The sequence below is a fragment of the Corvus moneduloides genome, chromosome 10 (genome assembly GCF_009650955.1).
Source record: "Corvus moneduloides isolate bCorMon1 chromosome 10, bCorMon1.pri, whole genome shotgun sequence".
Lineage (NCBI taxonomy): Eukaryota > Metazoa > Chordata > Aves > Passeriformes > Corvidae > Corvus > Corvus moneduloides.
This window is the reverse complement of record NC_045485.1, coordinates 6,488,540-6,505,200: the sequence shown is the minus strand read 5'-3', so window position 1 is coordinate 6,505,200 and position 16,661 is coordinate 6,488,540. Positions and strand designations below refer to the sequence as shown.

The following is a 16,661-nucleotide window of genomic DNA, read 5'->3' as shown; positions in this document are numbered from 1 at the left end:
ATACTGCTTCTAAGCCTCTGGGTTTTCAAAGGACAGACAGTCCTCATCCCCACATTTAAAGTAGGTTTCTTTTCTTCTCTGATCCAGAGTCTTCTATAAGAGCAAGCAACTGCCAAAGCCCCAGAGTAGATAATATATCCAATAGGGACTTCAGCTTTACCATATGAAAACATCTGAGACGCTCAGTATTTGAGCTCTAATGTTAGCAGGAAAAATCCGTGCTCTTCTATGCTGGTTGCCTGTTGTGCTGGTTCAGTGTATTTCATTTCTGACAGAAGTCACTTTCAAAGAATATGAAGTTCTACCTCTGTGTTTCAAAGTTTCTTAACTGAAAGCATTCATTCAGTAGTGATGTAGCATTTATCACTGTACAGAGCTAACCAGTGCTTCTTAATACAAGTGTCCATCTAACTGGTCCTTTTGAGCCCCCAGTTGGTCAAGCAGCTTCCGTGGTGGTTCTCTAGAATTAAGGAGCTTGTGGAACAAGTGAAAGGAGTACCATACACAGGTGGCTTTCACTGAATGAGTCTCTATGATTGTTTTCTTGAAAGAAAGCATAAAGTTGCTGAAACATATTCAAGAAAGAATTTGCCTCAAAAAACACATAAGCACTTGTATAGCTTTGGCTAATATCCTAAACTAAAGCTATCTGAAAGGGGGTTTTTTTGAGTGGCATGAAAAATGAAGAGTAGTATGATTAAAATGGATTTCCCTTACACAAGCGATATGAAAGGTGAATATTTCATTCATTTTAAACGAAGTCATCCTGTTGTCATTAGAAATCTCAGAGGTTCAGCCTAGTGGAAGGATTTAAAGGCAGCACTTCAACAATAATCAGATTAGAAGGACTTGCATAGCTCCGTGGTCTAAAAAATGAGATAAAAGAAACCAGAGTTCAAACTTGCCGCAAAGAAAGGCAGTGAGTTGTGTGGTGCAGAATCAACCCACAGCTCTGAGCCTTTGGTTTTGACAATCACCTGAATTAGGGATGCCTGCAGACTTCAATGGCTACTGGAAAATGATCAGCAATGACAATTTTGAGGAGTATCTGAAAGCACTGGGTAAGGTTCCCTTCATACTTCTTGAATAAATAATCAATAAATGCCACCTCTCTTATTCTTTACATGAATCTATTTTTTCTTGTACAGTTATAAGTCATTTTTGTGAGAAATATTTTTTTCAGAAATGCACTTTAAGAATTGCCTTAAGCAAAATTGTTTTGCCTTAAGCAGCCTCTACTTTTTACCATCTTGAAGCTTACATTAATAGGTATTAAACTACATAGCTTGAAGAGGTAAGTGGCAGATTCCAAACATAAAAAAACTCCTATAATTTGAAAAGCAGTAAAATAAAGTTTTTATATTTATTAAAGATTCAATACAGTACTTTATGCAATTCTGTGTGTTTGTATTTGATGTTGTGTTAGTATTTCTATTGGAATAGTGAAGTCTTTATTAACTGTCAAATACAAATGGCATTTTTTAAAGATTCCACATAATCAGAAAATTGAAGCATTAAGTTATTAAAGTTATAAGAATTCAGTTACAGACTTTTTCCGGATGAGAAGGCTGGTTTGAAAAATTTGGACATCTATTTATCTTTGTTCATTTTAGTTCTCCCTAGAAGCGACAAGCTTCTTTTTGTGGAAGACTTTTTTGGATAAAAATAATTTTTTTTCTTTTTCAGATGTAAATGTTGCTGTAAGAAAAATAGCGAACTTGCTAAAGCCTGACAAAGAAATCCTTCAGAACGGGGATCATGTGATCATTAAAACGCTAAGCACTTTTAGAAACTACATCATGGAATTTGATGTAGGGAAGGAGTTTGAGGAGGATTTATCTGGGGTGGATGATCGCAAGTGCATGGTAAGAAGTAGAACTGTAACAGTGGACAGAAAGGAATATTGATAATGTGAGGCCTTCCACAGAACACATCTTTTAACCATCCTTGGTGGCTATTCCTGAAATTATTTCTATACTTCTCAGTTTGCCAAGATGTACCTACAGTGTTGAGCATGCCTTTGTATTAGAGGAATGCTGATTTTAATCAGGAGCACAGAGCGATTTTATCAATCAGTGAATAATAACCTCAGGGAAGCTATGCTCGTTTATACTAGGGTATTTGTTAGTCAAAAGGACATCTAGGGTCACTTCTAGAACCTCTTTAATGAGTAAGGTTTTACAGTAGAGGAAATCCACTGATTGCAAGGTCAGGCACTGCTCCCTTAATAAGAATAGCCAAGTGCTTAAAAATTTCCTGAGTGTATTTATTAGAGCACACACTTAACTACCCCACTGGTACATCTTACTGAAATGAATAAGCAAACACTGAGGACTTTGTTTTACAATAGCTCTGTCTTATGAGCTCTTTTTGCTTTTTAACTTAGGAATGATAAATATCAATTTACAGGGGAAAAACTTGAGAATAGCAAGTTCTCAGCTATTACTTTGACAGCATGACACTGCCAGTATTCTACAGTGAGGAAGCTGACAAAGAAAATTATCTCAGGAGGGACTCCAGAGGAGGAATCTCATAAAAGAGAATGAATAGGTTTCCATTCTTAAAAAGATAGTGCTATTTAAAACCAATACTTTTCTCTCACACTAAGATTTGCAAATTTGCTTTTGTTCTGATCATGGCAGGAAAGGGAAAAATTGTGAAGACCAGAGAAAAAGAATGGTTGGCTACTGAGTGCCTCAGAGTCCCTCTGTAGTCCATATTACGGGGGGTGCAAGTTTGATGAGAGTGCAGAATACAAAATTCTCAGAAGGGAGGGGCCTTTGTATTTAGGAAAGTGCCCCAATGGCATAATGTGGTTTTGGCTCCTGGAATGCTGTTAATCAGGATACTGAGGTGCAGATTCACTGAACAGTTACGAGCCCAAGGAAAGATTTAAGACTGAGATGATTGAATTACCATCAAAGACACCAATGCTCAAAACATCTGTTAAAAAGGTTTGGGTGTGCACAGAACTGTCCCTGTCTAAGCATTATCTGTACTTAAATACCACTAAATTCCCATCTAAAGGAGAACTAAACCATCCTCTATGTGGTGGAAAAAAATTTTAACAAGCCAAAATTCTCTAACCTATTTTGCTACATTGAGTGATAAGGGAAAGATTCAAAATGTTAAACCAGAAAGAAGAATCTAGAGAGAGATCATTTTACTCACTACAACAGCTGTTTGATTTGGAGTAGAACCTAGTTCAGCCTACTTTCAAAGGTTACTCAAACATTTATCTATTTGCTGTTCAGTGGAAAATGCTTATTCAGCCTTGGAAGCAGAAGGTATCAGCACCTTCTTGCCTGTTACAAACAAACAAACAAACAAACAAAAAACCCAAACAACTAGGGGTAGTCACTGACTCTGACTGAGTTTTTTTTAGGAAGGACTTAGGGATGTAATTCCACCAAAACACCCCAGAGATCTCCGTGTCTCTTTATGGTCTCCAGCTGTAGCTGGACAGTTCAGGTCTCTGACCACTGGTGCTTTATTTGCCCTGTTGCAGCATATCACACTTTATAGTTCAATTTTCTTATTAAACATTTCTTTTCTACATGAGACCTCTGTTTTGTCAACGGCAAAATAGTACATCTGAAGTGACTTCAGTCCAAATCTGGTAACCATAATGTCAGGCAAAATAAGCGGCAAAATAACTCCAAAGGTGCAGAAGGAGTCTTGTGAAAGAAGAGTCATGGAGGTTGTAAGAGATACCGGACCACTCCCTGAGTGGTGTTACGAAGAAAACCACCATAAAAGCAAAGGTTGAATATCATTCTTGGTGTTCCATTTGTTCATGTAGAGCTTGTGGAACTGCATGCCATAAATGGCTTAATCATTAATAGTCAACCTGTGTAATGGGAGAGATTGTGAATCAATTATTGTTATTTATATTGTGGACTGAGCAGACCACTGGGCAAGTTTTATCCAAGTAGCTCAATGTATGAGCAGTACAAAGTAACATGGATAAGACAAATTACACATTAAACATTAATCTGTACAGCAGAGCAATCATCAGGAGACCAGCAAAAATAACCGTAGAAGTAATTCATCCTATAAGGATAGATTGTTTTTTCTTTTAATGAAGAATATATCATCTAACTAGAGTTAACATATCTGTAAAAATAATATCAGCACAGTGAACAGGTTAGATCCCGTGTGTAATTCACTGAAATTGTGTTCACCTTTCAGCTGTAAAACATATCCTTGAGTCAGTCAGGGTAGAGTGTAACTACAGTAATTCCAAATCAATACTGTCCGTGAGGAGTAAAGGCTAAAAAGTTTTGCTGATACTTATTTTAGAAGTAAGTTGAAGTTTTGACATTAGGAAAAAATTTACTGTGCATGCAAGAGGAAGACCTTATTGAAACAATTAATACAAAGCCATCTCTGAAAGTATCTCTCATTCATCAGGAGATAGTTGTGCTTCCCTTTTTCTCTGTCAGTAATAACCAGTGAAGCTGATGAAACATCTACAATGTGAAATATGTACCAGCACATAAGAACAAGGCACACAAGCCTTCTGTACCTTCACAGTGCAATTTACTTAGTATTTAGTAAAGAAATTATGAAAAAGTTAAGTGAAAAACCTTAAAATGCTGAAACAAAGGCTGAAGATTCACATTGCAAGTCTTCGCATCCAATGAGTCAAAGCAGATTGAGAATTGGATAGCTCAGATGCAAAAATTACTTTCCTAAAATTTTTGTTTTTCTAATCACTTTTCTGCTAAAGTCAGAGAAAACTTTTGCATTATAATTATTCTCTGCTGTTCAGGCATTTGAAAGACTGAATTGCTTTGTCTTACACGCAGAATTAATCTCTTTTGGCAGAGACTAAGGGCAAGCAATCTGTTAAAAAATCAAGAAAGATTTTATGTTCTAAATATAGAACAGCAGAATTTCTTGTATAACTGAGAACAGTTGTGTTATAACTGAGTATTTGTCCAAGCATATGAGAGGTGCTTTGGTAACTTAGAACTTTGTGCTCTCTGATACAGTAATTTTCTTCTTCCATTGAAGCAGGGAGTGAAATGACAAAGGACAAAGACAGGGGATTGGAAAACAGAGAAAACTGCAAGAATTTTAAACTGAAAGTGGGAAATAATACATCTTAACCATTTCATTATCTAAAACTGAATACAAGTGGAATATAACCATGAATAAGTTATCAAGTAGGTGTTTAGGGTTCCTTTTTGGAACTAATAGAACTTCTAGTCATAGTTAAGATTGGCTGGGGTGGGGTAGGATGAAGAGGATTTGGGAGTTGTAGAATTCACATGTCAGATCTATAATACATCTTACCATGTGAAGTGTCAGTTAATGTTTAAAACAGCCACATAAGGACTGTTCACAGACACCTGACTGGCCCTTCTGTGACATGTGACATATCTGACTGAAGGTAGGAAGTTGTTTGAAACTGATCATGGCTCTGTTTTAATTAACAAACATGCTGAATGTGACACTGATTCCTCTCGAGTTTGTATTCAGGAAAAATGCAGTGGAGTTAGTTGTTCTGGATATAATTTGATTTATACCACTTCAAGGTCAGAATAAAGCCCTGTTACAAAATCACATTCATTAAGCTTATTTAACTATTTAGGCAGGTTCCTCTGTTACACAAATGGAATTCACAGCTGTTAATCTAGTTCAGAGCAGGTTTTGGAATTAAGGCTTTGCTGCCAGAAAAACAACAACCAACAAACAACATTCCAGTACATGGAATTGCAGGAGGGATCTCCCACAGGGTGAGAAGATTCAAAATAAATTGTGGCTGTCTAGCAAGATGCAAGATCAGCAATATATCTTCACCCGATCCCTCTGATTTAGCTGTTTTATTTCTTTACCCTTCCAGTGCTGCCCTTTTGGGCTTGTAAGTGTTTTCTCATGTACTTTGGTGGAACAAGCATTATTCTAGAATCACTGTCACTGGGGCTTGTCTTCTCTCAGATTTAGTGCCTCCTGTCTCTGTAGTACTGTAATTTCCCCAGCTCCTCATTGGCATAATTACTGATTTTTTATTTTGGGGAAGAGGGAGGTATAATTTAAAAGAGGTAGACTTCATGATAGTTTTTCTGCTGGTATTTCTCACCTTTTACAAACTGCTCTCAACAGGTGAGGAAGTCCTCCAGTCAACCTCTTTGAGGCTCCAGAGAGCAGAAGTCCACTCCTGGGTCTATCTCAGGCTCTCTCAGAATGGACTCTGGTCCATTCTGTGCCTCAGTGAGGAGGAGCAGTTTCCTTTTTCCTGCCTTGTTCCACCCTGCTTGCTCCTTTGGCATTACTGTTACTACCTGTAAGTGATGTGCTGAGCACATTTGCACGGTGATAGAAAATGAGATGATCTGAATCTTTTGCTGTATAATTTAAGATGTCATAAACTTCACATTTTGCAGTGCTGGATTAATGTCTAAACCACAAGACTGATTAGAAGCTTTTGAGCTAGTTATTCACAAAATTTCTGCTAGCATACTAAAGTTCTGCAGGGAAGGTGCGTTTGGATAGGTTTAGTATTTCCGCTTTTTGTGAACTCTAAACAGCTCTGAGAGTTATGAATGCAGAAAGTGCAATCAGAAAGAATTAGCTGAAAAGCTGAGAACCAGACTTAACAAATCCAATTTTGAATGACAAACCATTAGTGTTACATACAATTGCATCTTGCTAAAATTACACAGGGGATAAATCAGTTATACCCATTAATTTAAACAGTGTGTGTCTTAGAATCGATTCTGATCTTTGCACAGAGTGAATAGGATGCGACGGGTTTTACTTTTTTTTCTGGCATGGGATATGCACAAGTTTTCCTATTTTTGTATTATTTGTATACAATTTTATTTCAGTGAGAAAAAAATCCACCATTCCTAAGAAATAAAACAATATGCACTGTCTAAAATATTGTCCTCCTCCTCCCACATATTGTCAGCTGCATAGCCTGGAGCTTTTGCACATTTACTTTCCTGCTCCCTGGAACATACCTCTAGTCTTCACTTTCCTCTGTTGCCCTTATGAGCAAGGATTCAAAATAAGAAATTCGAACATTAAGACCTGATCCTATCTGACAACAGCTTACCTTTCATCTAAAATTTTTCAGTACAATCCTAAGCCTCTTTTCTAGCAATGCTGCCACTGGAGATGCTGACAATGACAGAAGCAAAGAAGATTTTGCCATGACGGAGCTACAGCATGGCTAAATAGGTTCAGCCTTTGTCCAGCACCAGTATCTGGAGATAAAGCCCAGGAATCCTTCCAGGAAATGCTCTGTTGGGTTTGTTGTTTTCTCGGTAGTTTCTCTCTCTGTGGCTGAACTTCCAGATGCAGATGTGATGAGATAAAAGGGGTTTCAGGGTGGAGAGGTGACAAAGCTCGCCAAGGCTGTATTCCCCTGGGAGCAGCCTTCTGCACAGAGGCCATAGGGAGTGATCACGTGGCAGAATTCCCCCCTTGCAGCTATTTGTCTGTGGCATCAAGGTTAGTTTATTCTATCAATACTTCATGTTTTCCCAAAAAAACTGCTTACAGGAGGTTTTTATATCACTTTGATACTAAGTACAGATGAAATGGTTTATCTTGAGAAGCTATTAAATAGTTTGTTGGATATATTACCGTGTTTTACCAAAAGTTCTAGGATATTTTCTTTGGTGTTATTTACAAGACACAGCTCGAATTGGATTTTTCTGTTTCATCTGACCTAAAAAAATGACTTTCCATTTTTTAATCCTTCTTAGATCAGAATTACAGTTGTAAAATGGCCTGTCATTCTCCCAAGCAGAGAATTACTGGATTGAGATGGGAGTGTGTCGTGCACTCATAGCTTTGCAGTCATTTGGTGCTCCATATATAGAGGCAACACTCTGAGGGAAGCAGGAGAAAAATAGAACTGGTACTGCTGTGTTTCTCCTACAGATAGGAAATCAATAATGTATTTTTGATGAAAGGTGGTAGGTACAATTCATACTTATAAAGGCAATGTGTCAAAAATCTATGTAGCATTAACAAAAAATGTTCATTAACTACTTTGAAAAAAGTTATTTTCTTCCATTGATCTGTAAAATACATTCTGTACCTTCAATTGCTGAGCGCCTGACCCAAGCAGGCACACAGGAATTGCCAGCAGGGGAATGAGAAACATTGTGCAGAGCCAGCACCAAATATCTTTGCACTTAGACCTTACTGGGAAATGCAAAGTACTCTGACAACATGTTTGATGACTATTTCAGTAAATTACAAAGATCATTATCTCTGGCTGTGGGTCAGTATGATTTGCCACTGGAAGCTGAAATAGTGCCAGATTTCACTACAGTTACTGCTACTAAAGAAAAAGCAGATACGTAGTCAATAATTTGTTTGGGATTTACTTAATATTTCATTTAATAAATCTGCCTCATCTCATAGATGGAAACAGTAATGAGAATACTTTAATTATAATTTCCTCCAGCTTTAATATTCAGGAAGATCCAGGTAGTGCTATGCATATAAATTTAAATCTTCATAACACATAAAGATTAAATCACTAAAAAAAGTATGTGGGCGCCCAAGTAATAAGAGAATATCAAAGCGCACAAAAAGTGAAAGACTACAGAAACCATACCATAAAACTAAAGAGAATTTGAACTTTTTTTCTGTTCTCAGGCTTCAAATGCTTTTTCACTTCCCAGAGGAGCTCCATTCTCTAGTATTACACCTCAAGAATAAAGTGTACATAATCTGAAAAATGTGCAATATTGGTGGTTGGAATTTTTGAGAAGAGTTAAATTGAGGCAAGACTCCCTGTTTTTTACCTCACTCCGTTACCTTTCCATGCATTCCTTTAGTACTGTTAATAGCACTGTTGACTAATTGCACTCATCACCATTTTCTATTGAAGTTTCCTACAGAATTACATGCACTTGACTTAGGAAGTGTTCACCTTAGGTTTAAGTATGATCCGGTGGTAAGTAAGCAAGATACAAACTTGCTTATGGTGAACTAGATTATGTACTATGTAGTGGAAAGGCATAAACAATGTCTTCCATTTATTATGCAAGTAGTACAAGATGCTTGAAAAGACAGTCTTCAGTTTTAGAGAAATACTCCATTTTCAACTAGTTGGTTCTGTTACTGGAAACTGCCGCTTTCCAGAGTCTTCTGAGTTTGTCTACCTCTCCTCCTCTTATGGAAGAGGATAAAGAATAGGAGCTGTCTGCCAGGGCCTGCCATGTCCACCAAAGCCTGGCAAAGATTTTCAGTCATTCCAGGTCAGTGGCAGTAGCTCGGCATCTGTAATAAGGCAGACCTTAGGTAATGCTATTACCAAAATGGGGGCAAACAAGGTCAATTACAAAGGCATACTTTTCTAAGAAAAGTAGCTTTACATAAAAGGTAAAGTGTTTCTTTATCTTGAGAGTGTGTACCAGGAGAGCAAAATAGGAGGAACCAAAGGGTCATACAGAACTGCCTTAGCGGTCTACAAGTGCTTGGCTCCTGATTATACCGTGGCGATATCCTGATCCAGTCTTCAAAAATAAATACTTGCTCTTAGATACAGCAAGAGAGATTATATGTACAGCATTTGCCCTGCAGTATTTCTGGAGTATTATTTTTATGTTCTAATTCAAATATTTTGGAATGTTGTAAAGCAAGCATTGCTCTGGTTTAGGTGTTGTAGAGGGTAGAATGTTCGCAGCAGCCAGTGCACATTAACAGCCAGAGCAACTTCAACCTCGACTAACACTGTGTGTGGAAGGACGTGTTTCAATCTGACTTGAAAGAGAATTTTGTATCTTGTGTATTAGTTTAATAAAAGAGACATTGAGACATTACAGTTTGACCTAAAGAAAGGATACAGATGCCACTGATTAATCTTACTGTCATAAAGTGGTTGTTCCTGCTAACAAAGAAAATGACATTATGTTCTCTTGCAATACATTCTGCCCTTTATAACCTTCAGAGCAAAATAGCTACATACAGAAATCCGAAATTGTATGGTTTACTCATATCCCCTCAGTATTTATATTTCTCAAAGGGAATGCAGAGGATACCTGAGAATATTGTGTGATAAGACAGCTTGGTTAATGTCTGTGGGTTTAGACTCTTCATGGTTATCATCAAATTGCAAAAAGCAATATCTAATCTTGACTGGAAAAACAACAAATCCTGAGGAAAAAAGTGTGTTGTTTTCTGAGATGAAACAATTTCAATCACCCTTGGAGGCTAAAAAGTTAACATTTCCTTGTGCTGCTACAAATATTTCTCTATTTCCCCCAAGTGTACTAAGTCAGTGAATATTATCGCGTGTGATAACATTCACAACTGACTTTGAACATTAGTAGGATTAATAAAGTTGGATCCTACTTTATCATGGTATATTGCCTCTGAATTCACATATAAGCCCACAAAATTTAACTATTAAGCTAGACTAAAGATTAAACTATGCTGAGCTAATACTCAGTGGATACAAATAAGTGCAGTTACTAAGCAAAGTTGCACATACAAATGCTTCATTCCACAGTATCCCTCACATCTACAAATCGTCATTCTTTTTCTGTTATATTCATTTTTTAGAATCAGAAATCCGTAGATATGGTACCATATTAATTAGACATTATTCGCTTTGACTACTATTATTTGTTATCTTGTATCTTTTCAGTGGATGTCTGCAGATTCAGATATGGGAAAGGATTTAGGTTATGGTGACCACAGCTTTAACTACAGCTTTACCCAAATGTGTTGTTCCTTCCTGCATTAGCATTTTTTGTATTTAAAGGATATGGTTTCATAAAATGTTATCTACTGCTTGGTTTAAATACATCACTTTACAAAAGAGAACAGAAGAATTTGTGAATGCATTTTCTAAATTAGAGAGATTTTTAGCAAGAACACATGAGTTAGTCTTTCAGAGCCCCCATGTGGTGCAGACAGACTGATGGGATCAATACTATTGCCTTGCCTATCATTATCTATCCTGGCACTCTTTGTAGTGATTCATTTTCCATGCTTGTTTAGTCTAAAGCTTCCCACAGGAGGAGGCTGCTGCCTGCACTCATTCAAAGATAGTGGCTGTCATGGTTATCATTTAAGAATTAATTGTTTGTGACATACACAGATTGAATAAATAGGACTGGATAGTTTTTGAGTGTTGAACTGGTTTTAATTACCAGAAGGAAAAATGTAGGCTGACTTCTTCCCTAGAAACTACACAGGATGGATGCAGTAAATGTCCTTTAATGGCAAATCAGAATTCATCGTCTCTCCATATCTGACTACTCATGCAAGCAGTGGCTGAAGACTTTTACAAGGTAGACAGTAATTCTATATTTAGTCCTCAGAGTCCCATCAAACAAGCTGATTTAAAAGCCATGTGCTAATATTGTTACACTATCCTCATGGAGCACAAACTGTCACTGCTCTTCCCTCTTTAAATATTTTACAGAGCACTGCTTCTCTTTATCTTAAGGGGATGTGAAAGGCAAATTTTCAGTAGATGCTAACCAGAGTAACAAGCTGTAGGATGCACTGTCCTACATTTAAGGAGTTTTATGAATCAGGTTTTACTGAACCACTCAGGACAGCACCAATATTCACAAAAGTGCAGTGTTGGTTACTGCACCTGACTCTTGACTTACTCTGCCAGTCCCGGTTCAACTAGTTCCCCAGCCTCAGTTGCAAAAAGCAGGATGCTGGCAAAGTTCCCAACTTGCTGATACTTCCAAACCACTCTGCTTGATGAAGGAAGGCAGATTGAGACATGAGGAAAAACCAGCTCAGTATTCAAAAGCTTTGTTCATCCATAGTGCCAGTAAATGGGAATTTTTTCAGGTAGAGCACCTGGGGAATCACGGTGGAAAAAAACAAACTGGATCTTATGTTTTCAGCTCCTTTTGCAAATACAGTGCTAGGCTGCAGGGCTCTTCTGCTGCTGTATTTTTCAGCAGGGAGAGAGGAGTGTGTTCTTACACAATGATTTTGATGGTATTTTTTCTTGCTTTATCTCATCCCTCCAGTTTTTGGCAGGCAGTTGGGCAGCAACTTTCTGTTCAAGCTCATTTATTTTGTAATTATCCTAAGTGGTACAACACTCTACAATCATTCTTTTTATGAGATACACTAATCATTAGAGATAAGTTTTGCTTCACAGAAACTAATCCCAATATCAGAGAATATTACAGTAATACCAAACATGTCTGTTTTGTTAGACTACCGTGTCTTGGGATGGAGATAAGCTGCTTTGTGTACAGAATGGAGAGAAAGAAGGCCGTGGTTGGACCCAGTGGATTGAAGGAGATGAAATGCACCTGGTAAGATCATGTAAGAGGTTTTGAATGCCACTCTATTAAAACGGTTAGATAAAACACAGCAGGGAATGTGCTATGTTATTTTGGCTTACTTTGACATAATTATGTATTGGTGCAGCATTTGACTTGTTTCTAAAGCAACAATTTCATTTGGAGCCATTATGTTTTTATGTCCCTTACAAAGCCTGACAGTTTCAAATGTTCTTTCTGTGTTCAGTGTCTGTCCAGACACACCAGGCTGAAACGTTCACACAAGGAAGACATTTAACAGAATGTCCCTCACACAGTCTGTAAAATACTCAGTATGTGAGCTGTGAAACTGAGCACCCAACAATAAAGGAAAAATACACCATTCTTCTTTTAAAATAATTACAGGCCACACTACATTATAGTCTAGAGAACTAAAACAGCAATTAAGTTTTTGAAATTGATGTTTGTTCAGATCATCATTTTTATCTTTCTAAATTAACAGGACCTGAAAGAAGATTCCTATTCTTTTTTCCTATAACTCTTTATAGCATCCTCACTCTCTCATCAGTGTGGGTAAAAGGCAGTCTTCCTGCTGAGATAATAAACTCCAAACTCCATTTCTCTTCACTGTGCAGTACTATTAGCATTCGGCAATCTAAATGGATATCCTCTAAATGTTCAAATCAGTAGCAGAGTTATGAAGTCTTTGCAGAAGTACCTCAAGCCCCTTATTAATAAACATAATTTTGAGAAAGTATTGGAGGTCCCAGAATCCAGTTTAGGAAAGGAATGTATGTGACAGGTCTTACCATCTGGACTTGACGCAGCACAGGTAGGGAGAAAGTTGCTGTGTAAGTGATGAATTTATAGATGAGGCCATGGGCTCACCTAAAGGAGGGGAGGAAGCATTAAAAAGGAGATGCCCAAATTTCCTGTGCATACACTTTCCCTCCATGAAGCATTTTTCAGTATTTCCACACTGCCTCCCAGCTGCACACCAGGCATCAGCCCTTTCAAGTTCTCTGCTGGCAAACCGGTCTCAATTACCCATTACAACACCTGGCCTAGAAGTTCAGCTTCCACCTGGCTGCTCTCAGTCATACACAGCTGTGCATTCCTCTCTGCACATATATAAACAGCAGCACCAGTTGCTCTTGGATTTCTCTGGACTGGCATCCTGGTTTCTGGCCCTTGCTAGCTCCCAGGCATTATCTCTTCCCATCTTCTGTCCCCAACATCAATTCCTTTAGCCCTGGTTTCTGCTATCCTTACTCTGATTCCTGTTCTAGCTACACAACCTGGCCATGGAGCTCCATGCCCAGACCACTTTCTATACTTGTCCCTTTCAGGAGGTTGATTTTAAAAGTCAGAAGCTGAGATTCAGTTGCTCAAATACGTGTGTCTACTGCAAGTTAAGGTAGCTCAGGGTAATCTAACTGCTCTGATGCTGCTTTTCAGAAGGCTGGGAAGAATTCTGGCTCATACCTGCCAGCTCATGCGTTTACTCATTGGCACTTGGACAATTTGCCACAACCTGTCTCTCATGTACGCAGAAGTCAGTACAAAAGTAATTCATGCAAAGGAAGTAACCAAGCACTTTAGAGCCCGCTCCTCAATATTTCAATTTTCTCACTTCTTGTATTTCATAAACTTCAGAAGATGTCCTTTTTATTTCTCTAATCCTTGTTAATGCAACTCTCTCGATTAAAAATACAGTGAAGAGTCCCCTTTAATATCTTGTTTTGACCAGCTAAGATTACTAGGTCCTGTACTTTTGAGAGTGCTTTGATACAATGAGCAGTTACCTTTAAAGCATTGATACTTCAATAGCTTTATGATCCTACTGAACTTTACTCAAAGAGCCAAGTGTTAATTTATTCTTGTCACAGTTCTGCAGGGAGTGGGACCACATCCTTTAGTAGTTTATCGCTTCCTATTTTCTTCATTTCATTCTGTGGTCTGTACTCTGTAGTTCTTTTTAGATTTTCTTTTATGTGAGTGACTTATTTGACCATTCCCCATTTCCTTTTGTGTTTTATTGCCCTTTTCTATTGTATTGATTGCTTCTGCTCCATAGTTTTTGTCACTGTCAGCAGATCTCTCAGCCCTTACTGCACACTCCTCCTTCTGGGTTACCTCTCCAGTAGTGAACAAAACAGGTCCTAACTGAAGTCACTGGATCAATCTGTTGTTCCACCAATTCAGCATGAAGCACTTTCTCTTACTGGGGTCTAGCAACATATGTCAATTAAGGTTATTGACCTAGTTTAAGGTTTCTTAAAATCATTTTATCAAAGTCCCCCATAAGAAATGTGCATAACTTCCTCAAAATATTCTGGGAGCTTTATTAAAAGCCTCATCTTGAACTGGAAAGTGCATCTCTTCTAGGTCATACATAATCATTGTCTTTATGTCCCTTACGAGCTTCCACACTATTTTTTCTTGCACCTAAACCAGTTGCCACAGGCACACATCCCAGGCACACACCTGTGTGCACTTCTCAGGTTAAACTTAAGGAGTTTCAGGAACAGAGGTGGGTAAACAGGCAAACAGCAGCAGTCTCACAAATCCGAGCCCAAGATGTAAACACTGCCCCTACTTATGCCCAGCTCACAGCAATCCAAAGATTAGCAAGGGGGTTTTTGAAGAGCTCTTGTGGAACACAAAGGAACAGCATTATGCATCCAGTGTGGTCAGGCTCAGTCACACTTCACTGCTGTGCTGGTTGATAGACCTGGGTCAAATATTCTGTACAGTTACCTGCCTTTTGTAGCCATGATCTCTGTGTTGCCAAAGTGGATCCTGATTTCTGAATTTGTAGGCTTGAGCTACCAGTCATCACCACACAGATTCAGAACTGGTGAGGTAAATCCATCCCCACTTCCTTATGTATCCAAAACAGAGAATTCCCATTTCAAAGACGTAAAGCAGTTGTATACATTGCAAATAGAGAATAGTGCACCAGGAACATATTTGGCCCTTTAAGATCTGAGACCCCAAAATAACTTCCCTTACTCCACCTTTTAGCAGAAGACAAATCCAAACCAGATGGCTTCTTTTAGGATGAAAAGCAGGCTAAAATATAGACAAGCCACCCAATCTCATTTAGTAGAAAATTGTGAACTCAAATTAAGCTGGACTTACACGTGAATCTATAATGTTTGTGTCCTAAATAAAAGTTGTGGGTTTTAATTATTTTTTCTTCCTAGGAAATAAGAGTGTGTGGAGTCACATGTAAGCAGGTCTTTAAGAAGGTACAGTGAGCCTACTGCTGCTACAGGAGAGAAGAACAATAGAATTTACAGACTTGACACCAACTCTCCAAATGCTAGTACTGAACATCATCAGTGACAAGAGCAAACACAGAAATGAAGACCACATTAGAGCTGTATAGTTAGAATAAAATATTTTTAGGAAATAACTTTGAAAAAAAATGACTGCAAATAAAACTATTTTTAGAAATGCCAATTAAACATACTAAACTCTATAAATGTGTGCATACCATAATTCTTGACTATACCAAAAAAGGACTGTTAGGTATAAAACAAGATGCTGGAGTTTTAGACTTTGTAAGCTACTTTTTTACTCTCCATAGACATCACCCTTTCAGAGCCTTAGCAAGGGGCCTCCAGATAGCCTTGTTTTCAAAAGTTGAACTGCAGTTTTAGGGAAGCAAATGAGAGCTGTAGGGTGCAGCTTGCACCTAAATCCTGATTTCACTGAAGCCAGTAAGAATGTTACCATTAGGTCCAGTGGAGTAGCACTGTACTGGAAGCGTTCCATCAAAAATAAAAACCTGATCTCTCGAAATGAGTTAATTTATGGATCAATACTTTGGAAAAACAGTGCTTATAAAACCATGGCTAAGGGGCAATTCTTTTCCAAATGCTTTAGCCAATATCTGCCCATGCATTTTTTTTTTCTAAAAAGCTTTTCTTAGAAACTAAGAGTAAGATCATAGCTAGAAACTGTCTATAATTGTATACACACCACACAGAGGATAAGACCAGCATTGCTTTGTACAGTATCATTTGCAGATGTTTTTATGCTCCATCATAGTCCCATGTTTTCGTGCAGACTGAGCATAGGAAAGCCTTGGCCTGGCAGTTTAAATCAGAACTGTGATTTAAACGTTAGTGAGGGTAATAATTTGCTGACCATACTGCCAGATTTTCAGTCCATCAACATGCTGGATATACAGTGAGCACCACCACATCAAATTCAAAAAGGTTGAATCAGAGCTTCAGCATGTAACACAGAATTCCAAGTGTCTCCTGTACCAGCTGTTATCAGCCATTTTCAGGGACTCGGTCAGTGGGGAAATCACTGTGGCAGAGCCTGCTCTAAAGTGGGAACATCCCTTTTGTTGCTCTGCTGCAACTCCTGTACTTGGCCTTGCTTTGCCTTCCGTGGGGGCTCAGTGCT

General features: G+C 38.2%; 1 protein-coding gene across 1 annotated transcript; it reads left to right on the top strand.

Annotated features, from left to right (window-relative positions):
• The first annotated feature begins 94 nt into the window (after positions 1 to 94).
• Positions 95 to 16,046, top strand: RBP1 (retinol binding protein 1). The gene is made up of 4 exons (XM_032119800.1): positions 95 to 1,061; positions 1,687 to 1,865; positions 12,168 to 12,269; positions 15,446 to 16,046. Exons 1-4 carry the CDS (start codon positions 989 to 991, stop codon positions 15,497 to 15,499), a joined length of 408 nt encoding a protein of 135 aa, XP_031975691.1. The 5' UTR covers positions 95 to 988; the 3' UTR covers positions 15,500 to 16,046.
• The last annotated feature ends 615 nt before the right edge of the window (positions 16,047 to 16,661 follow it).